Source organism: Pleurodeles waltl, chromosome 2_1, assembly GCF_031143425.1.
Source record: "Pleurodeles waltl isolate 20211129_DDA chromosome 2_1, aPleWal1.hap1.20221129, whole genome shotgun sequence".
NCBI classification, from domain to species: Eukaryota; Metazoa; Chordata; class Amphibia; order Caudata; family Salamandridae; genus Pleurodeles; species Pleurodeles waltl.
Genome location: NC_090438.1, coordinates 286125359 through 286149894, shown reverse-complemented (window position 1 = coordinate 286149894; position 24536 = coordinate 286125359). Strand labels below are relative to the sequence as shown.

General features: G+C 43.6%; 1 protein-coding gene across 2 annotated transcripts in view; it reads right to left on the bottom strand.

Annotated features, from left to right (window-relative positions):
* The window catches only part of MOSPD1 (motile sperm domain containing 1), a 158820-nt gene that overhangs the window by 14360 nt on the left and 119924 nt on the right, over positions 1 to 24536 (bottom strand). For both annotated transcript variants that reach the window (XM_069212487.1, XM_069212488.1), the window contains exon 4: positions 22875 to 23098. In XM_069212487.1, coding sequence (XP_069068588.1) covers positions 22875 to 23098 — 224 coding nt within the window. The remainder of the gene's footprint in view (positions 1 to 22874; positions 23099 to 24536) is intronic.

Here is a 24536-nt window from a genome sequence, read left to right as displayed (position 1 = left end):
TGCGATATCTTGATCGAATATTTGGAGGAGTGTTTATCAATTCTAGGCAATAGGCATGTCTGTGGTGATATTTTGCCAATGTGCGTGGAACTGCTGTAGTCTTCCCCCCACAGGAGATGTGTGGAGTGGAAGGGAGTGAAGGAAGTCACTGTTTTGGTTGTGTTGCTGGTTGCTTAGAGGTTTGGAATTTACCTCTATTTCTAGAGTATTGTCCTCTGTATGTTCCTCTAAACACACCTCACTGGTGCTGGGTTTGATATGTTTGTTTTGTTTGTGAAGTTGATGCCTCGGAGGATTGTGGTCTAAAACCTCCTCGAAACTGAGGCTTACGAAATGACACCCTATATGATGTAGTACACAGAGCACCCATTGCCTTTGCTGCATTGGAGTCTTTTCACAATTTTTCTATTGTAGTGTCCACTTCTGGGCCAAAGAGGTATTTCTTATCAAAAGGCATGTTTAATACAGCCTGTTGGATTTCTGGTTTAAAACCAGAAGAGCGCAGCCATGCATGTCGTCTTATGGTAATTGCTGTGTTCACGCTCCTTGCAGCTGTATGAGCCGCATCAAGGGCAGACCTTATCTGGTTGTTACTGATAGCTTGCCCTTCCTCTACTACTTGTTGTGCCCGCTTTTGGTGTTCTTTTGGGAGATGCTGTATGATATCCTGCATCTCATCCCAATGAGCTCTATCATAACGGGCTAGTAGTGCCTGAGAATTAGCTATCTTCCATTGATTTGCTGCTTGGACGCAACTCTTTTCCCTGCAGCGTCAAATTTCATGCTCTCTTTATCAGGGGGGGGTGCATCTCCTGAAGACTGGCTATTTGCCCTCTTTCGTGCAGCACTAACCACCACTGAATCAGGAGGCACCTGATGGGTGATATATATTCAGGGTCAGAGGGTGCAGGCTTATATTTCGTTTCTATTCTAGGTGTGATTATTCTGGATTTCATAGGCTCATTAAAAATTTGGTCTGCGTGTTTTACCATGCCTGGTAACATTGGGAGGCATTGGTATTTAGAATGTGTTGAGGATAAAACAAAAAATCTTCCTCCAATGGTTCAGTGTGCATTGTTACCCCATGGTAAGCTGCAGCCCTGGCTATGACCTGATTGTATACTGTGGTATCTTCAGGTGGAGAGAGTTTAGATGGGTAGGGATCTGGATCGTTATCTGGGATGGAATCAGGATCATAAAGGTCACATGGATCTATAATGTCTTCTTATGAATCAAAAGAATGTGTTGGAGAAGGCATTGGTTGAGGGCTGGTGTGAGGAGAGGTAGATAGGTGTGGAGAAAGAGGAGGAGAAGACTGAGGAGGTACTGGCTTCTCTTTTTGCTTTGGCACTTTAGCTGGGGGCTGTGCAGTGTCCAGTTATTCTTGGAATGCCAACTTTCTCTTTGTCTTTAGAGGAGGTGATGCGATAATTCTCCCTGTCTCTTTATGGATGTGTATCCTAGATTGTCTCTCATCCATAACTTGTAGAATGGGCTTAATGTCTGACTGTTCCTTAGAGGCTTTATGGCTTTCTCGTAATTTATTACAAAGTCCTTGCTCCTCTGTATAACATGTCTTTTTCGGTTCTGAAGTTTGTTGCTTTTTCGGTATCGAAAATGATGTGGAAGGTCTAGGCTCCAAAACTGCCTTTCTAATTTTCGACTCCGAAATTTGCTGTTTTTAGCTGGAGTCTGAAATGGAGCCCTTCATAGTCTTTGTCGACTCCGAAGTAGTCGGAGATGTGGCTTTTTTCAATGCCGAACCCAAAGGTCGGTCACCGACAGTCTTTTTTCGGGCCGAACCATGGCCTTCCGGAAGTGGTGTACCCAAGGACTTAACATGTTTCTTGTGTGGGGGTGCAGGGGCAGATGTACCCACATGCTGGCCGGCTGTGATGGGTCTGTCGTCTTCGGATTCCTGCTCAGAGTCTGTGTCTCAGATAGAGACTGCTGTTTGCGCCTGCTCCTCTTCGGTGACGTTGAGATGTTCACTGCTCTTCAACGCCATTTCCAGCCTTCTGGGTCTTCGGTCTCTAAGAGTCTTCTTTGATCGAAACGATCGACAGGCCTCACAGTTTTCCTCCAGATGGTCTGGAGAAAGACACAGGTTGCAAACCAAATGCTGGTCTGTGTATGGGTACTTGGCGTGGCACCAAGGGCAGAATCGGAATGTAGTCCGATCCATCAGGCTCTCCATGCGGTCGGCCTGAATAAACCCAAGTTGGGCACGCGCACCTCAAAGGGCGAACAAAGTGGTTTTCCAACGGTACTACTGGTTCGATGCTAGATGGAGAACGTGATCGAGACAATACTGACGAAAGGGAAGGTTTTCCAAAGTTTCCAGAATCGAAATCTCAGGAGCGAGAGGAAACACGTCCGAACCCGACGGCAGAAAGAAAACAATCTAACAATGGAGTCGATGACCATGAGCAATGGAACCGAGAGGAGGAGTCACTCGATCCCGTGACTCTCAAAGACTTCTTTGAAGAAAAACAACTTGAAACACTCTGAGCCCAACACTAGATGTTGGAATCGATATGCATAGCATGTGTATCTGCAGCTACACATGCCATCGAACATATATACACATATAAAGTTTAGCACAGGGGGAGATATAGGCTGCCGTCACGACCCAGGCAGTCTACAGACCGCCACAGCTGTGGTGGAAGTCTGGCAGCCGCCAAAGCCGTGGTCCGACCACTTTGGCGGTAGTCAGATTGCCACATTATGACCGTGGCGGGTCAGCCACAGTCGGACCACTAGCACTGCCAGTTCCCTCCACTGGAGGGACTGGCGGTGCTGGTTGTCCTAATCTGCCAGGGCAGAGTTGCTTGCAGCGCTGCCATGGGGATTACGAGCCCCCTCTTGCCCAGTTTTTACATGGAGATTGCACTGCCATGTAAAAGCTGGGGTAGGCAGGTGCAGGGGCCCCATGGGGGCCCATGCACTTAGTATGGGCAGGGAAGGGGTCCCCATGTTGCACCCTATGCACAGCAACATTGAAATCAGCTCCATTATGAGCCGGCATCAGTGATGTGTGCTGTTCCCTGCTGGGCCAGCGGGCGGAAGCACAGTTTCTGCCCGCTGACCCAGTAGAGAACTTGTAATGGGGCCTATGGGAAGACGGGCGCACTGGCGGCAACCTGACTGATGGAGTTTAGGGGCGTGTGTTTCCACCTGCAAAACTCAAAATGACTCCCATAGTGTCTTGCAAGTTTTACGACTGAACCCTTTTGGCTCCAAACAGACTTTGTAGCCATGTGACGTAATTGCTAGAGTGGACTGTAATAAAAGCTTGTTTTAGAGTGTGGAAGTGCACAGGTACACACAGAAGAATAAAGGTGTGTAATTTACAGCTCCGTTTCTAGCATAGTCATTTGCGGGTATCTAGGCAAGGGAAGATGCTACAGCCATTATAAGACGCCTTCTTAAGAATTTGAAGGCTGGCATAGTTGGCAATAAAAATTACAGCCCAAGTGCTAGTCTATCATTGTTACAAAAGTCATGGGAAATTGTGTATCTATGGAGCTTATCAACTGTATGAATGAAAAGAGTCTACAAATAATGTTCTATTTGTCTTCAAAACAGGGCATTGTACCAAAATGACTATTCTCAATACCGCTGGCAACGCATAGAAGGTGTTGAACGGGGTGAACTATGCCTTCTGATCTTTCTTCACCGCTCCACAACCTATTTCTAAATCTTTTTAGGTTTGCAGGCAGCAAGGCAGCACAGCACAGCAGGGCAGCAGGTCCTGGGAAAAGTCAGTCACAGCAGAGTGGCAATCCTTCTGGCACAGCAGCCTTTACTCCAGCAGAGTTTCTTCTTAGTCCAGGAGTGTACTGTTTTAGTGGGTCAGGAGGCCCAGTACTTATACTACAAAGGATTTCTGTGAAGTGCGCAGATGCCCATTCAGCTCAGCCTCGGCTCCAGACTATCAGTAGGGGTAATCCCCAATGCTGGTCTATGAGAGGGTCAGGCCTCACAGTAATGAAAAGTGACTTTAGGAGTTTTTCATTATTAGAACATGAAAAACTTAAAGGTACCTTGCTCTATGGGCTGCCTAGGGCCTACCCTAGGGGTGACGTATATGTAAGAAAAGGGGAGTTCTGGACGTGGCAAGAGGTTTTAGATGTGTCAAGTCGGCATGTGAGACTGTACACATGTTTACAGAGCTACTTAAGTGGATGGCACAATCAGTGTTGCAGGCCCATTAGTAGCATCGAATTTACAGGCCCTGGGTATATGGTATACCCTTTTACACAGGACCCACATGTAAATTAAATATGTCAATTGCGGATTCACCAATGTAACATGTCTAGGGAGAAGCAAATACATTTCAGCACTAGTTAGTAGTGGTAAAGTGCTCTAAGTCTTAAGGACAACACAAAGATACACAACAAAACAGGAGGTAAAAAGGCAAAATGTCTGGGGTAAGACCAATCTAAGGATGCCAGGTCTAACAGAGTGTATAAAGATGGAATAGCACATGTGTGTGAGGTGGCCCATACATGATTTGGTTTGAGGCTAGTTGAGGGATGACTAAAACCAACATGAGAACAGGGGGCACGCTAGCACCTGCTTGAACGAGACTGTCAGTGGGATGCTTGATAAGGGGTGAATTATTCAAGAGCCTTCAGGTTTCCATTCCGCGTGGACCTTTCTTGAAGCATTTGGATCACAAGTGTGCAAGTACTTAAGTAGAGGTACCTACCTTGGAGAGCATAAAGTTTGTTGGTCGTACTTCTTTAGTAGTTAACAGAATGCTGAAGGACGGGCCCCATATGCATCAAAGATTTCCAACTTGTCACTGATCTTATACACAACGCAGTCACAGTACACAATTTTCACCTGTTTAGCTAGCCATTCATCCATTGTGGAAAAAGAGGGCTATCTGTAATGTTGCAGTATACACTTTTTGCTTTTACCAGAGATGTGACTAACTATCAATGGGCATGGTGCGTTAAACGAACAATGTCACCTATAACATGGATAGCGCTAAATGCACAAAGAGAGGCATATTGAAGGGTCTTGTCCCAGAGAGTTTGGTCCAAATACCAGTATAATACATCTATAACCTGGGAGAGTTTGTTCGGATATGCAACAGATTACAGCTTCTTTGGCCGAAAGTTAAAAGCACTGAGTTATGAAGGCATCTCAAAGGAGACCAGTACCAGCTATATAAGATCTTAAATTAAACAAGCATGAGTCTAACTTCTCACAAATCGGTTGTATGACAATAACAGTGCTGCACGCTCTTTAGGGGTGTATCTCTTGTTTACTGTTATTGCCACCAAGCAGGGCGCCTTGTCATGTGTTTAACAGACTTGGGAGTACAACCCACTGATGTGGACACTGTAGATGTTGGAGACTACTCATCTCTGTTGACTCCATATGACAGGATAATGAAGAATAAAGAATTTGGCCAATTCAACATGGGAGAGTCATATCTTGTGCTTTGGACAACTTATCAGTTGGTTATACTACAATATATAGGTGTGGCGCAGTACAGATGCAAAGCTTTTGGGTATTCCCTCCAAAAACAGGGTATATATCCAGTCTTTCCATATTAAACTTTTATTAGCAAACAGTAGCATTGCATTCTGCCATATGGGTGAACAGTAAAGGTTAGAGCTTGTTTTCAGCTGCTTGTGTATCTCCTTCCATTCCCTCAACATAACTTTAGTTAGCTGGCCATCTACAACACATTGGGCATCAGTATATAAAGTAACAACATACCCTCTATGCACACCAGTAACTGCCATTCCAAGTTCACCTAGTAGAAAATATGCCAGATATGATAGGCAGTGGGCACAGCAATGGGACACAATGTTAGGGAGCCTCAGGTTTTGCGTGTCCATACTTTAGAGTATTTCAGTCTAGGTCTTGTTTGGCCTACATGAATTGTTGTTTGAATCAACATGTGTCAACGTGTCCCTGTGTATCATCAGATGTAGCGTTCCTAAGATTTTGTAGTTTCTAGGTGTTATGTTCATCATAGTGCTCTGAACACTTCTCCACATCAATAGGTTGGGATTGGACCAGTGTTGAAAATCAGATTTTGATTGGGCTAACAATGGAGTCGGGTTGTCAGTCACCATCCTCTGTAGGCCCTGTTAATTCCTATTTGAGTCCTTTGAGGACCCATTTAAACTAAAACCCATGTATGCTGGTCTTTGTAATAACACATGGTATGGGTAAAGCTTTGCACTTCCTTCCATTTGTCCTGTATCCCCATATCGGCAAAAATAAGTTTATTAGATATACCAGAGCGAATAGCAAGTCACTCAGTAATGCAAACATTAGTAGTGCATCATCGGACATTTTTATGTGTTTCACAGCCATTAGGATCCCCGTATCTCTTCTGTTAGTCTAAGAGCAGTAGAATGGTGTTCCAGAAGGAAGAAGAGATAAGACAGTGGACATCACTGTCTTATTGACTACATAACTACACAGGCAGACTCCACAGTTAACACTCAAAGTCAAGGATTTGTACAGCCATCGCAGTTTGATTATAACATTTAGTCCAGCGCTAGACCCTTTTCAGAATTCTGAAACAATACTTCCATTCATTGTAGTCCAAGGCCTACTTTACATCAAGAGTTTGCACCAAGTCTTCGACTGTTAGTTCCTCATCTGTCAAAGGAGGCCTTGGATTATTTCTTGATATGCGACCAGGGTAAAAAGGGTAAAAACCTAAGAGGATTCTACTAAGGGAGAAATCATCCTAAGCAGCTTTTAGCCAACCTTGTAGCCAAACACTTCACAATCACATTAGAAAATAGAGCATTAGATGGAACACTCCAGATGGTCACTATCTTCACCTGGAAAGAGAGATATGATGGCTTTATTAGAGAGCAGTCTCATAATTCCTGTTGCATCTGCCTCCTTGAAGGAAGCAAAAAAGTAATATATTTATAGATGAACAGATCTGAGTTGATCACCTCTGCTTCCTCCTCCTCCTCTGCTATTTTCTTCTATTAGTACCCTAGCATGATCAGTTAACATGGGGAGGCATAGGTGACAAACAGAATCTTCCTCAGCCCTTGATGTGTCAAGCTAGACAGATTCATAATAGTAGGCAGAGGCCCCTGATATGTTTTCTGGGTTCGCGAGCATCCAACCTTTCAATCACAAGTTACTGCCAGTTCCCCATCGTCTTAACTTTGCTGACAGCAGCATGCCTGTCTTCTACCTCCTCTCATTATGCCTTCACTATAGTTTGATTAAATTCCACTCTGATGCCAGTGCACAGAACGAGTTAAGGGGCATTTGTGTGATTTCAAGTCAGCACAGTATAGCAGGGGAGTGGTTTATGATATCGTTATGTAGGACTCTTTATCTAAGACTCCAAGGCACTTTGCTTCAGGTTCAACGTGCGATTGTGCATGACAGCATCAAGCATGATTTGACACCACAATGTAACCTTGCCTGCAGCCCTTAGCATCTGTGCACAGACATTCAATTTTCTTGTACAAGTCTATACGGTCCTGTGACGTGCGATCTAAGAGTGTTTAGTTCACCAGGTGTTGTGTATTTGTTGTATATGTCATGGCATGGGCAGTTGCGGGATAGCGTGTCCAGGCTACAACACCAGCTCTAAAAGAGAATTGTAAGTGGACTCCCTTTCTAATATTGCACTGTCTAACACATCTAGGAGATCGAGGAGTCCTGGACAAAGAATTAGTCAATTAGGAAAAAAAAGTGCTATGGCCACAGGAAATGAAAGTATAGTTCTGGTCATTCAGGTGCAAAAGCCACCACAGGTCAAATAGCCTGTAATTTTTTATCAGGTCATGTAAAACAAATCTTTCAATTCTGTAGCTCTTATCAGGCAGGCCATTATCTACGAGGAGCTCCATGCCTATGTTCGACTACCCCTCCACTAGGAATTTAGAAGCACTAAGGGCCAGATGTAGCAAGCAGTTTTGCCCATTCTGTGTCTATGGGAAAATGTGTTCGTACATATGGCCCTAAATTCCGTACACAACCACACAGTTTTGAGAAAAGGTATTGGGTACATAATTAGCTCCTGTGTCAATAGTCTTGCCCAGTGTACAAAGCTCCATACAAGTGTATTGTCCCATTGTGACCGAGCCATTCTTTAAGAATTTAATTGGGTGGTGTCTTTTTTATCAGTCTAGCGACTCTGCATTTTTGGAGCAGGCCACAAAGATTACCTTGTGGGTGTACAGTACAGCTGATATTAATCACAAATCACACCCAGTCCCTTTCTAGTTTTGAGGTTTCAACCACAAGCAGAAGTATGTCTCTTGAGGTAGCGTAATGTCATAGCTTTTTCGTTTTAAGGTAAAGTAATATTTTCTTTCATTTCACATAATAGGCCAGTCCATTCACATTCAAGGAGATGATTCTCAATGGCCTGTCTGGACGTTAGCAGCTGTCATGTTAAAGGACGGGTCTCTACCCGCTATGTGATATCAGGTGAGACGTTCAGGCACCAAAGAGAAAGGGGGTTAGCAGCATATTGAGGAAATCCGCCACCCCGATTTGCATCTTTGAAATCAGTCTTATGCAATGTGTGTGGGATAAAGTGCACTCAGTGTAATATATTTTACTGAATCACCTTGAACAAGGCGTATAAAGAAACAGTGGTGCGGATACAGATGCTGCTGTCCACTCCGCTTCTGTCAGGTCTCTTCACAAGTCTCTGGTTCATTCATCTTTCAGTGGGTCCAGTGACAACATGTGTACCACCTGTGTACTTGGTCGTCTTTCCAGGATTTTTAGCCTGCAATGCATCGATAGGTCAAGCAACCAGCATTTCCATTTATTTTCTTCCCATGTATTTCCTAACACTTCGTTATGGGAGCCATGTGACGGGAGCCTCTCTACCAGGTTAGAATACCCCACACATTCTCTAACACGATCGGTCAGATTGGCCAGGTAAGAAGCCTCACTTTGGGGAATGAGGTTTGGAGATGTGCAGATATTTAAACTGCTGAACTGAATGAAAACGTGAAATGTTATTAATCAGTATGACTATGATAGAGAAATGATATTCTCTCCAATTACACCTGGCTCTTTCTTTCTGCTGTAACACTGTTTTTGATATTGTATAAAAACATTTTATAAAATGATGAATAGAAAAAAACGTATTTTACATTTCAAGTCTGCTTTTATTATTTCTAGGTTAAGAAGTGACGGGCATATTGTAATGCGACTAATGAAAGTTTTTCAAACTGGGCTGATTACGAGTCAGGTTGAGCAGAATTATCTCATGGAATTCCACTCCACCAGTTTTTCTGGGTGTGGGACAACCAGATCAATTTTTTATACGGCTGGTAATTTGGCCCATAAAATTGCATAAACCCTTCAATTGAAGCAGTAGCCAAGTTTCATTCCAGGAGATCTAACTTGTAATTCCACAGAACACGGGCAGGCTTGATGCACCATACAAGTAAAACTGCATGCTATTTCACCATGCACCCAGCATTGTGCAATTCAGCCCTAATGGGTGCAAATGGTATAAATGTTAAATGCCCCATGTGGGATTCAGTATGACTTTACGCCACCTCCATGTGGGATTTTATAAACATTATCACATACTTTCAATCAGCTTTGTAACCCTGTAGAGCCAACATGTTAGACTTTTATCTTGACATGTGAGATACCTTTTCTAACACTGGATAAGTAACAAGTAAACAATGCCTCGGAGCCCATGTCCTAGCTGCGTGATATTAAGAAAACAAAACTGTGAGTTTCAGCAATAACCACACCCTTACTGCCACGATGATATAATCTTTTAACTGGCAAATCTGCCAGAGAGTTTCTAAATAAAGATTTGTATATATAAGAACCACATACCAACTCCATCTTTACAACACTGACCTACAGAGTACCATTCTAATACTTTGGTAGACTTAAATCTCCCATACGCATGTCGCAAATATAATTTCTGGAAAGGCTGTCAATTTTTGCCTTGTGGACTGGGAGTTATGTGACCAGTTTAAGCATCCAAGACCACTCTGTCGGTGACTCCCTTGAAACCATAGTTTTTGTCAAAAAGGGAGTTTTGCAGCCATGATAAAGATCCCAGAGAGACAGAAACAGGATAAGGGCAGAGGACTAGTGGCTTCTGGGATAGATCTGGCTGTAAAGCAGGGGAAGTGCTGAAAAACTGGGGCGGGACCAGGATGGGAACCTAGCCAGGATAGCTCAGAGTTTCAAATCAACCACTGCTGTGTTGTACTATAAAATAGGCTTCCACTCCCTGAAAGAAAGAACACTGCTGAAATCTTTGGATGGAGGCAAAAGATTTAAAAGAAATGTTCAGAAGCAAGGAAGCTGAACAACTTTGCTGTTGACTCTGCTAAGGATGTCTAGTGAATGGTCCATGGTCCTAACGGGTATCTCTTAACTTACACTGGACTCTCGCCCCAGAAATGGCTCTGCCAAATCCCTGATTTTCTTCCAGGGCCAGTAAGGAGTGCAGTTGCTGTTCTGCTTCGGGGTAGCCTGGCAGTGCTGATACATGAATTAATGGACAACTCGGGCTTCCCTTCATGAGTCCTCTCTTGTAAGAGGTTTTTGAGAGGTGCCGGTACTAAGCTTAGCTGTGGCCTGAAGAGGGAGAGCTGGTAGACTGCAGCTAAGACTGGTGGACTTGCACTCTGTTAGACCTGGCAGCTTTTTTGGCGTGCCTCCCCTGTCTCTTTGCCTTCTGACCTCCTGTTTTTATGGTATACTGGACTCTGTTTTTACTGGTTTATTGTCTCTGCGCACATTACCACTGCTGATCAGTGCTAAAGTGCAAGTACTCCCTATGTAAATTGTATTGGTGATTAGGTTATCCATAATTGGCATATTTGATTTACTGGTGAGTCCCTAGTACAGTGCACTAGAGGTGACCAGGACCTGTAAATCAAATGCTACTAGTGGGTCTGCAGCTCTGATTGTGCCACCCATATTAGTAGCCCTGTAAACATGGCTCAGACCTGCCACTGCAGTGTCCATGTGCACAGTTTTAAACTGCCAATTCGACTGGGCAAGTGTACTCACTTGCCAGGCCTAAACCTTCCCTTTTTATACATGTAAGGTACCCCTAAGGTAGACCCTAGGTAGCTCCATGGGCAGGGTGCAGTGTATTTAAAAGGTAGGACATGTACTGGTGTGCTTTACATGTCCTAACAGTAAAATGCTGTACATTTGGGTTTGACTATTGCAAGGCCTATCTCTCTCATAGGTTAACATGGGGGCTGCCTTTAAATCACTTTATAGAGCAGATTCCCCTTGAGACCAGATAGAAATATGGAGTTTAGGGACTCTGAACTCAAAATTTAAAAATACATATTTTAGTGGTTAGTTTTTAGATTGTTAGTTTGAAAATGCCACTTTTAGAAAGTAGGGTTTTTCCTGCTTAAACCATTCTGTGACTCTGTTTGTGGATTCCACGTCTGGGTCAGTTTGACAATTAAGCTGTTTACACCTCTCCTCTAAACAGTGACACAAAGGGAGCTAGGGAGTATCCTGCATATTCTGATGGGCCATCTGAGCTAGAGTCGAGGGAGGAGTGGTCACTCACACCTGAAAGGACTGTGCCTGTCCTCACACAATGCAATCTCCAATCTCCTGGTGTGTGCCTGGGGCCTGGCCTGGACAAGGAAGAATCTTACAAACACTTGAGACTTTGGTTTAAAGTTTGCCAACTTCAAAGGCAGAAAGGGGTATAAGTATTGGACCCAAAATCCTAGACTTTAAGAATCTTTCTGGAATCAAGATGAACCTCTGCCACAGAGAACAGCTGAACAGCTGGAGGAGGAGTACTGTCCCTTTGCTGTGTTGCTTTGCTGGATTGGCCTGCAGTTGCAGCTTCTGCCTTAAAACAGAACAATGGGTGAACTTTGCTGTGTATCCTGCTTGAAAAGGTTCTCCAAGGGCTTGAAGTAGAGCTTGCCTCCTGTTGGAAGTCTCAGGGATATCACAGACTTCAGTTTCATCTGCCTATAGCACCGGGAACTGTGTGTTTTCTACTGCAACAGAAGAAAAACCATCCTGACACCGTCAACGATGCCGCTGGCCCTCACCGTGACCTGCCGACGCCACACGAAGTCGCATTGCCCTACTTTGCACCGCCACCCTGCTCTCACCGATGTCACACGAGTTCACCAAGCCGCTGTTTGCACTGCGACCTGTGGGCCCCGCACTCCAGCATCGCCTTGCTAACACCGCAGGCTGGGCATCCCCGACGACGAAGCTTCTGCTGACAACGACGCCGCTGCCTGCACCGTGGCCTGTGGACAACACTAGTGAGGTACATGAAGCACTGTCCCATCCTGCACCGCAGCCCCGGTCCACTGGCACCAGGATCATCGACTCCAGTGTTGCCAACAGGCGTCCCTGCTGCACCGCCGACTTGGGCCTACTGCTGACAGCACTTCAGCAACGACGACGCCACTGCCTGCACCATGACCTGGTGACACCGGACATCGCACTGCCCACTTCACACCACAGCCCTGGTCTCACCGATGCTGCTGGACGCAGTCACCGAGCTGCTGCCTGCTTTGTGACCTGTGGGCACCACACGTCGCATCATCCCGCTTCACATCACAGCCCCAACGCCATCCACACCAGCATCCTTGACTTCATCAGCCCAGAGTTCGATCTGCAACGCGTGTGACTTCAAGGGTCAGAGGACACCGCGATGGCGCTCTCCGGAGCTCACTACGAGGAGCACGAAGCCCTGCAATTCCAAAGGTACTGTTTGCAGGTCTTCTCAACACCATAGCTGGCCTGCAACACCACGGCCGGCCTGAACTGTTGGTTTTGTTGACCACAACGCCGTGATAGCCCCAGGTGGAGCTATTGACTTCAAGGAGCTGTACTTTTAAGTTAAGGCTTGCAAAATTCATATCTTCATTACTGATTTTTATCGTTTTGACCTTGTTTTATATAGATAAATATTGGCTATTATTCTAAAACTGGTTTGGTGTCCTTTTGTAGTGTTTTCACTGTTACTGTGTGTTATGTGCAAATGCTTTACACATTGCTTCTGAGATAAGCCTGATTGTTTGTGCCAAGCTACCAAGGGGGTGAGCAGGGGTTATCTGAGCAGGTATCTCCCTTATCCAGACTAGAGTGAGGGTCCCTACTTGGACAGGGTGCAAACCAACTGCCAAGTAGAGACCCCATCTCTAACACATTCCATTTGCACTGCTGTGTGGTATAGCTGCAAGAAAATGTAAAAGATTTGGGGCTACTGGAGGCACCCCCTTACTGAAAATAGTTATGGTCACTGCAGGGACCCCCCTCCCTCTTTGAAAATTCTGACAATCTGCAAAACTGAGAACAACTTCATCTTCATCTCACAGAAGGAAATGTACACCAGGCAAAAAAGATAACTCAGTCCTCACTCTCCCAGACTGTTAGACAGTTAAAAGGTTACCAGCTACTGTTTTTAGGTTGAGGCTAGGCAGCGCGCAAGCACTGTCTCTCAACATGTTGTAATATACATCTGTGGGCTTGCAACACGCCACTCTTGAGCCCATCACTTTCATTAATTTCTTGGCCTGCCTTTCAAAATTCTCCTGACTTCATAGGTAAATACTTTATATTTTTCCCACCTTGATGCTGCTTTGTTACCGCCTTGGAGATTGACCCTGCTACATGGATTATTGCACGATAAGCCATATACCTTAGTGTGGCACACTACTTTTTTTTTTTACGCTCTAATTCGCGCATCATGGCCCTATGTTGTTTCTTCCTCTTTCTTGTTTTGGCCATGCCGCAGTTTCTTTGTGGTGTCTGCGCACAAAGACTGCAATATGGAGGGGGGTTTCTTTTTAATTTATTTAATATTTTTTTCTTTAAAAGGTTCATATAGCACAAGCTCGATCGGAGGAGCTATTTACATGGATATGTGAAGTTTCATACAGCGTGACCTCGATCTGAGCAGCGCTTTACATGAGTACCACTTAACAAGTTTAGCAATTGGAAAATATACAAACTGAAGCAATTAACACAGAAAAAACACAGACATCCCCAAAGCGGCTCTCTCAGCACAGCGGGAGAGCTGATACTACAATAGTCACTGCACTCAGGAAACTTGCCCCATAATGCTTTGCGTGGCATTTCTTTTTCAAAACATTTTTAACTATAACTCAGCCTGTGGTGGTCCTATGACAATGTGACCACCACCAAACTGTTCAACGCGCTCTTTCTGTCTAGGTCATCTTTGGGTCCCCACACTAGGTTGTTTGTCATAGTATTGTAATAGGCCTGAAAATGTGAAAGGCACTTCGCTCTCCAGGGGTTACATATATGGTTACACTGCATTATTTTCTGCCATTCTGTTTTCCTGTTGTTTCTATTACAAAACATTTTTGTCCATAACTCACCATGTGGTGGTCCTAGGACAATGGGACTAGCATCAAAACATTCAGCATGGCACACTCATTCTGTCTAGGGAATCGCTGGGTCCCCACACTAGGTTGAGGGGGCCTGCAAAATAATACCCCTCCCACCAGTCAGAGTCTTTTTAAGTTCTCTTATGGCTGGAACTTTTGTTTTACAGCTGGGAGTAGTCTGTGTTTTAAGGGCCTTATTTGTAATATTATTCTAGTAGGCCTGCTTGTAGACCTGCTAGGCCTGAACATGTATAATGCACTATGCCCCCTAGGAGCTAAATAAATGATTACACTGCATTACGTTCTGCCATTCTCTTTTCATGTGGTTATGCTCTCTAGGGGCTGACTATATGGTTACATGACCAAGTTTCTTACAAGTGTTATTTTTATAGTGGTGCACTCTAGGGGCTGTTCTGAGCATTACAGGCAATATTCACTGTACTCAGAAACTTGCCCCATAATGCTTTGTGTGTTACGACTCTGTCGTCCCATTTCTAGGGGGCGCTGTAAGGGGACTGTCGGAAGCCTGGAAATCACCTTAAACACTTATCTAGAGTCCTTTGCTGACTCCTGTTTGTTTCTCTTTTCTCTATGGTACACTTGTGTAGTACTACATTTGCTTCCTGGGACTGCAAATCCCATAATGCACAGCCTGGTAGTCAGGAAAGCCTGGATTCTGTTTCCCATTGTTTTCTATGGGAGAAGGCCAGTTGCTCCTTTTCACCGGATCCTCTCCTCCAGGACTTGCAGGTGTCTGAAACTACACACACCTGAGACCTCTCCTGTGCAGCCCAGCTTGGAACTGCTTATAAGCAGCCATTTCCTCAAGATCCCTGTTGTGCATTGGAGTTCGATTCCTTTGTGTTACAGACCCCTTGTCGGATGGTGTTCCAGTTTTGTTCCTGTTCTGTTCCAGCTTGATCCTGTTTCCTGTTTCTCTGCCCTGCTCCTGATTGTTTCAGCCAGAGTCTGCTCCCTATCTCTTAGCCTTGTACCTGTTTGTTTCTTCCAGAGCCTGCTCCCTGTTTCTCTGCCCTGCTCCTGCCTTGTTTTGGCCTGAACCTGCTCTCTGTTTCCCAGTCCTGTTTACTACTCATTCCTTCTCCCTGTATTCCAGTCCTGTCCTTGCCTGTTCCAGCCAGAGCCTGCTCTCAGTTTCCCAGTCCTATATCTGTTTGTTCCAGCCAGAAGTTTGCACCCTGTTTTCAAGACCTAGTCCCGCCTTTACTTCAGCCTAACCCTGTTCCCAGTTCTTGCCTCTGCCTCTTTGTTTGTTCCCTTCTGTTTCTGTTTCTTCTTGGTTCTTTGTGTCTGGTAAGTGTTCTATCAGTCTTCACCAGTGTATAAGTGTCCTCCTTTGTACTGGGGTTGGCTCCTGGTTTCCAGGAGGCAATTCCAGCCCCCATCCTTGTCTAGTGTTATACGTTGTCTTTCGTGCCTAACAGTGACCGTGTGCTATTGCTGTTTTCTCAGGAATCGCCACTGTGTTTCCAGCTGGACCCACAAGAGAGTGGCCTGTGTATGTAAGTACTATCCTTGTTTGTGCTCTAGGGTCCAGAGACAGAATCACTTCTGCTGCCTCCTTTCTATGGGGCTGGCAGGGTGACTATCTGTAAGAGCAAACTGCACAGAGGCATTGAGATTCCCTGTCACTGTGGGAGGTTCTGCGCCTTAATCTGTGTACAACCCCAGCGTGTTTGTCCACTAGTAATCCGTTTCCTATTTGCTCACACAAGGGTTGCTCTGCTTTTACTTTCCTGTTTCCTGTGCCTGTCCATAGCTGTCCTTCCCGTGTACGCCTTTAGCTGCTCTTATGCCCCAGTACACTACCTCTTTAGAATATTCGGTGACCTCAAGGGGTGTCCCAACCAGATTCCTGATCAGACCCGCCCGAAACCGTGACATTGCGGGCATTCCTTTTCACAAAACATTTTGCCCATAACTCACTGCAAGATGGGCTCTTTATGTCTAAGTCATCTCTGGGTCCCCACACTAGGTTGGGGGATCCCAAGAGAATAATATTAAAAAAATATAATAAATAATGTCAATATTTTCATTTTTTGCTGTAGATAGAGGAAGAGAGTAAATGGAAATGCTTTAGTTATATGCAGGGCCACTGAAATTATGTGGCTGAGAGAACTAAATTATGCGGCAGGGCTGACCAATTTATGTGGCAAGAAAAGTCCAGTTATGCCTTTACAACGCCAATAGCTGTAACTGAAGCAAATGCGAGACCTACTGCATTGCAAATGCTTGTTCTTTTCTGCTGTAAGACTAGCGCCTCAGTGACCTCTTTATGTAATGCTCCACTACTTACATTGGATTTTGGCCCAAACTGTTTTAAATGAGTACATTTGACCATTTTATTTATTTATTTTTTATTATTGCATTACTCTTGATCTCATGAACGGAGTACTGTTGTTTTGGAATTGTTTTAATGATTAATGTTAGTTAATTCTGACTCATCTTTTGATACTTTTGACACTGTCATTGCTATGCCTGGTCCCAGGGGTCATAGAGACAGAAGCAAAACAGCTAACAGCGTTCTTAGGGACCTCAAGACTTTCTGAAACTCCCCCTTGCCATTTCCTGAGTTCCTCAACAGCAAATAGAACACTGATTTGGCCTAACAGTGTGGGAGTTACGTACCAACCTTGTGATGTCTTTGGCATTGGAAGCATTCTATTTTGGCCAAAGAACCACAAACCAACTCCATCTTTGCAACACTGTACAACAGAGTAGAGTGCTTGGTGGTTTGGCAGTTTGGTGAGTCAAAGTACATGATTCAGGCGGCTCAATGGATTCACAGAGGAGAGACTGTAATGTTATAGCGTAGACTGCTAATGACTAAGGGACCTATCTCTGAGAGCTTTGCAGCATGCCTGCACCATGCAACGTGGTACATGTGTGACACAAACCTCTAGGTCAGATTTTTTAAGCCACGCAAAGCCACTTGACAGGGCCCTGAATGGCTTAAAAAATCTGTAGTAATGCAACATAGCGTTAATCGCTGCGTTGCAGTACTCTGCACAAGAGAAGCATTCCCTGGGCGTTGTGTGGGTGTTCCCACACAACTCCCATGGTTTTTGACGCATTCCCAGATTTACCACACCTGGTAAATATAGGAATGCGCCAAAAAGATGTGCCTCCCCAGGCGATGCATAAGAAGGAGAAATATCTTTATCTCTCCTTGTTACCTCCTCTTTCTATGTGTGCTGCATTCTGCAGCAAACAAAGATAGAGGCGTATGCCTCTAATGATTGTTCTTGTAAACAATCCTGCATGCAACACAGGCACCCTTGCATCATGGTGCAAGGGTGCCTGCGTTGGTTCTAGGCAGCCCATTGTTCATCAGCACATGGGGAAAGGACAGGAATGCAACGTATGTCTTATAAACTAAGCATTCCTGCTCTTTCCAAGTGACACAGTGCAGTGCATCAAGGTGACTTGCTGCGCTGCACTGCGCTACTTTGCCATAAATATGGCCCTAAATATGCCCCTGCAGCCGACAGGACAATTATGCCTGGCAGTTCATATTGTTTGTCAATTGCTATATCTCAATGTAACGGAAACAAGAACATGCAAACTCAAGTAGGTTTATGGAAATATTAAAACTCATATTGCACTAAACAAAAGTGAATTTTTGGAATGAATAAAATTGCTAATTTGTTTATAAAGTTCACAGAGAATTAGCCCTACAGTAAATCCTAAAAGGCATTGTGTAACATTCCCAGTGCCCAACTCGCTTATCCCTTTTAATCAAACAATATCAGTTTCTTACTTTGATTCCTTCCTTCCTTTTCTCTTCTTCTCTTCTACCCTTTCTCTTTCTAAATTCCCTGTTCCCACCTTTGTTCTTTTGATTCTTTCCTGAGAGAGAGTCTTCCGTAAAGTATAGACAGTTATAGAAATAGGGAGCAAACAAAGATAGAAAGTTTATGTATTAGCAATTAAATAGACTACAGATAAAGTACATATCTTAAATACATCTTTATTTTGTATCTTAAAACATTATGTAAAAAAAATAATTCCTGGCATACATACATGGTATATAAATACAAAGAATATTTGTTATTCCCACATTGGCTAAATTGGGAATCACATTTGGAGCCCAATAAATTTAATCTCACCACCATAATTAACCCTTTGCTGTCACTAGTTAATGAATTAAGGAAACGCGGCACAAAAGATGGGCCAAAGAGTTAATAGCTACTATAAGGACTTCCTTGATACAGAATTAAAACCAGGTTTAGCCAACAAAAGAAATAAAATGAGCATCAACTCCCAGACATTCTTGTATTCCAAGACAATCAGTAAATGGCAATTAATCAAGGCCGTAAACAAGATGGTAAATTATTAGCAATTTTTAGCCTGGACGAGAAAACACACAGGCCCTCATTACGACCTTGGCGGGCAGCTGAAGCTGCCCGCCAAGATCGGACCGCCGGGCGGCCGCCAATGCAGGTGCACCCCGCTCCGGCCATTTGGAGATCCCCGCGGGGCCGGCGGGAATCTCGGCGGCAACACGGGAGCCGGCTCCAAACGGAGCCGGCGGTGTTGCGGCCGTGCGACGGGTGCAGTTGCACCTTTCGCGCTTTTCACTGTCTGCATAGCAGACAGTGAAAAGCTGCACAGGACCCTTTCAGGGGGCCCCGTGACTCCCTGTACCTCAAGCCGGCTGGCGGTAGGGGGACTCGTAATCCCCTGGGCAGCGCTGCCCTGGCGGATTACAACCGCCGGGGCCATTGTGGTGGGAAAACGCCGGCCCCGGCGGTGCGACCGCAGCGCTTCCGCCGCAGTAGTAATGCCCTGGGAAGCACCACCAGCCTGTTGGCGGTGCTTCCTCCAGAACAGCCCTGGCGGTCTTGGACCGCCAGGGTTGTAATGAGGTCCACAGTCTCTAATAGTCCTGTGGTATTCAACTTTCATAGCGCAAAAACATGTTTAGTATATGAAAAGCTGTGATGAAAACTGCCAAAAGGCAAGCACTTACAAACCTTAAATCAGTTAAACAGGCAAGCCAATGTAAAGAAAAATATATTTAACTAGCCCAGAATCTCTAACAATCATCAGCAATAGATAACCTATATTGGTGCTTTGCTTGATGACGTCTGCTCGGGTTTTGATATATATTATGAGCTTACTCACCAAATGACCCCTTTAAGGAAACAATATTATAGCTGCCAAAACAAGACACCTAAATTCCAGACTGATAAAGGGAAGCAGCTGCCACGAAAACCACTCTAAAACCAATCTACAGGAAAAAATACTTGCTAAACAATTTACAAATAAAATCAAAACATCAAACTGATCTCAGCTAACAGAGATCACTCTACCGTACCAGTGAATTACATATCCTGCTAACGGGGGTATATTTCATTTTTGTGAAGAGCAAACACCTGTGAAACACTGGCTCCACCACCCCAACAAACTGTTTTGCGATGACATGAGGAATCTGTTGCATGCTCCTTCTATTCCAATATGCCTTCGATTTCAAAGGTGCACACTGCTGCATGGGGGCTTCTTGGTGTTTGCTAAATAACTCTGGCTATCACCACCTTCCAATGTGGTGTCTCCACAACAAGCTACAAATACAATATAGCTGTCCACAGCAATAATGCAAGTGGCAAAAACTTTATTACAGTTGATGAACCTGATAGGAGCTATAAAGACCTCCTGTTTTTATTAGTGTCCTACTGAGAATTTTCTCCAAATACATGTTTTTTTGCTGCTTACAGATTTGAAGCAAGCGGTAGAACCACTGCAATTCAACACTTCATGAAAGAGCTCAAAACCTTCTTCCCTGATGAATGATGAGCGAACCAAAGGCTACTGCACTACGATAAAGACACAGTTATACTCTCATCTAAGCAAGCTAAACCACTTTAATAGGTTTGTCGTATCTCCATCACACCGCTTCCAGATAGGAGCTTCAGCTAGTTTGTACATTCAGTTTGTACACTGCGAATGTCCCATGTTATATATGGCATTAGACAACATGGGCTTCAGGTACATATCATAATCTATGCAGATTTGTTTAATCATTGTGACTAGATTTATAATCAAGATACACTGTGCTGTTAATTCACATAGATAAAACTTTATGGAAATCGTCCTAAATATTTTCACTCTATTTTCAACTGATAAAACAGAAAGTCTTAGACAGCTATTAGTGCACCATAAGTTACAATTGTGCCCAGTATTGCAAGAACACATTATATTTGAAGCCTTTACAATTAAAGGATGAATTAAATCTTCACCATAGATTTATTTTCTTCATTTGTCACCTGTCTATAGACTCTGTGTGTCACAAATTTCAGTATTCATCTGAGTAGAGTTTCAATAGAACCCACATATTTCTCACTATTTTTTTATTTTATAATATTTGTATTTCATTTATTTTACATATGGCTTAGAACATTGCAAGCTTATTTGCATTATTTGTTACTTCCATGCACGCTATTGGAGGCGTGGCACATATCTATATATGTATCTGTAAGAATTAACATTGATTTCTTAATCTTTCATGAGCTAAAATGACTTACCATACATTTAAACTGCTCAGACTCAACTACACAACACCACACATGGAAAACGCCTCAGTGTTATTAACAACTGGGTTAAAGACTTTGGGCCTGATTTAGAATTTGGTAGATGGGTTCTATATGCCATATGATATAATGTCCAAGGTGGGTGGGATATAAAGTAATGTTTGAAACTGAGTACCCATCCGCCAAACTCTAAATCAGCCCTTTGGAGTTGTTTAAAACTGCAATACCCCAATTGGTTTGCTCCACCCTCAACAAAAAGCAGATAATCAGTAAATATTAAATGACAGCAAAAGAGATGACTGGGGCTAAAGAAATCTGTCTATTCCCCTGCTGTAGTTTAGTCCTTGCAGCCACCTTAAGTCTCTTGCCATTTCCATCCCATTGGAAGATCTTATTCTGCTACAGTGGCAGACAGAAAATCAACAAGCCAAATTCTAGTCCTTTCACATGCAGACTCCACCTTCTACCCTGCTGAGGTCGTTAGATTCAGCTCTATGCTGGAATCTGCTGAGATCTCATTTTGTGTCCCAAATGCTCCATGTTGTGGCAGATGAGCTTGAGGGTAGATTGTTCTGAATTAAAAAGGGAGAAATAGAAAGAAAAATATTGGTATGTTGGACCAGGACTGTACTGCCATTATTGGCCCACAGCCATTCTATTATAAGAAGAGAAAGCACAACCAGTGGAAGAGTCACAAAAGCGTTTGGTATGAGAATATACTGCTTAAATTATAAACTGAAGGCTTCCACACCACCTGAATTAGTAGTCACCTCCAAAATGCTACCTAGGTTTTTAGCAACTTTAAGTTGGGAGGTTATTTTAAAGGGCTAGTTGCCATTAAGGATGTGCCTTGATCAAAGCAGATGTTGGCTCTTCCCATCTTCACTCCTTACTCTCTCTACCTCTCCATTGTTCTTATGTCTTCTACTTCTATTCTCTGTTCCTATGGTTTGAAATGCCCTCATCGCAGGACATCAATATGTTATAACTTCATGTCCCCTTCTTCCCACTCACCTATCTATGCTCTCTTTCCTTAAATCTCCCTCCATTGCTCCCTCCCACCATGTTCTCTCCTTCGCTCTTCTGTCCCCTCACAGCACATCCTCCATACATGAATCTAACATGGCATGGCTGAGTCATAAAACTGTTTTAATAAAACCTTACAGTCCTCAGTTGAGGGCTATACTGGTTGTTAAAGGCCCTCTACTCAGGTTATGGGCCGAGCTGAAGAGAAGGGTTTATAACGATGGAAAGGGCCCTTAGCCAGTAAAGTCTGAGGCAGAAGGGATATAAGCATATTAGAACATTCCATCAGCTTTTGGTAGACTGTTCTAAATTAAAAAGGCAGAAACATCAAAACAAACATCGAAACGTTGGAGCAGAAGGCCTTTACTAGCCATTATTGGGCCTGAGCTATTCTGTCTTCAACTAAGCTCTAAACAAACCAGTTTCTATTTGAATAGTAATGCTCAAATCATTTGTTTAAGAGTTCCAAAATAATGCATGCACACAGGAAACTGTTTTAGACAAAGGGAAATAAGCCTTGTCCAAGCACTAACATCTTTTATTCTGTGGCATATATTGCACATTTTTAGCATACTAAGGCTACTCTCAATACCTAAGCAACATGAAGCGGCATTGAATCCGAAAAACAGCAGAGAGAAATTAGACAATATTTATTTCAGCTACCTAATAGAAACTCCAGCCCACTGTTTTTCTCAATATATTAACAACCAAGCTAAAGGGTGCTGCATGACCCACTGTTTCTAATGGACTCTTTGTGAGTAGGTATTTTGCATGCGTGAAGTAAACCACCATGCCCTCTTAGGTTGAGGGGAGATGGTCAGGTCACTGTGATTGCACATTGCTACAAATGCAAAATCTCAAAGATGCCATAAAAAATGTATTATTCAAATTAATGATTTAAAAAAGTTTGCATTTGGTTAAAATGAAATACCTGATTGACATGAAGCTTGCTCAAAAAATACGCTTTCAGCTAAATGTTCCTTTAATCGTTTATCTTCTTCCTCCTTTTGTTGTTGCTCCTTTGCAGACGGGAGAAGTGTTGCAATTACTTCCTTACGTCCTAAGGCCTTCCTTTGGCTTTGTTCTGAAACCTGGAGGCGGAATTTGTCGATCACACCATAGTGGCAGGCCCGTACATCTTTATGACGAATTACACTAAAAGGGAAATATGTAGTTAGAGACTGTGCCGATACACTTATCAAATAAAAGTGAACCAAGTTGTAGTAATGATTGTACTACTGAATATGAAACACAGAAGTATTGTCATATAAGAATACCATGGACAAAATATTGAAGAACAAAACATTTAAAGGTAATTGCTTATAAAGGAAGCACACAAAGCGTTTTTTTGTTTTGCCAATAACTTAACGAAATTTTCAAAACTTTGGTCAGTTCAGCTGAAAGTTTTGAGGTAATCTGTCAAGGGGGGGCTGAGAAAAAAAGGGGGGGGCGCAAAACACTTTTTCGCCAATTCTACTTCAATGGGATTTTTCACATTTTTGAACGTGACTACAGCTAAAACCACTGAAGGAATTACACCAAAGTTGGCAAAAAGCTAGCTCATGGTTCAGAAAGCATGTTTTTTGTGTTTTAGTGTAAATCTGTTCAGGAGTTTCTGAGATATTAGCATTTAAAAAATAGAGATATATAGGGATGCGGATCCTGCAGGCACCCGGACCCACTGATCCAGGTCAGAATCCGTGGATCGGGGTGGAAAAGCAAGGCCCTGATTGGCTGGCCGCAACCTGACAGAAAAGCTGTGGCCGCTATTTTGTTGCATCTGCTCGGGGTGGGAAAAGAAGAGTGCAAAAACACTTAAGGGGCAGGATACAGTTATTCTGACCCCATAGAACACATAGAGGGGTCCCTTAGGAACCTCTCATTGGCAAACAATTGCCCAATTATTATTTTTTTCGTCCAATGCACTGAAAAATTGAAAAAAAAGAAAACATGCACCACATCCAACCTCAAGCTGTAGGTGTATATTCACTGAAAAACCAAAGGTTACAGGGACATTGTAGTTGGGTTCTGAATTTCCTAGCACAAAACCATAGAAATTCAGCAGTTATAGTTATGGTTAACTTAAGTAACTATAACTCACGCCCTAAGGTAACTACAACTCTAAATATATATATATATGGAAAATGTCACTTACCCAGTGTACATCTGTTCGTGGCATTAGTCGCTGCAGATTCACATGCTGTGCACATCCCGCCATCTGGTGTTGGGCTCGGAGTGTTACAAGTTGTTTTTCTTCGAAGAAGTCTTTTCGAGTCACGAGACCGAGGGACTCCTCCCATTTCGACTCCATTGCGCATGGGCGTCGACTCCATCTTAGATTGTTTTCCCCACAGAGGGTGAGGTAGGAGTTGTGTATGCTAGTAATAGTGCCCATGCAATGGAGTGAATACGTGTGTATATAATGAATTTTAAAGTAATATATTTACAAATGTACAAATGTTCAAGATCTACTTCTAAACGGCTACAGGCTCCCGGGGAGGCGGGTGGGCGCATGTGAATCTGCAGCGACTAATGCCACGAACAGATGTACACTGGGTAAGTGACATTTTCCGTTCGATGGCATGTGTAGCTG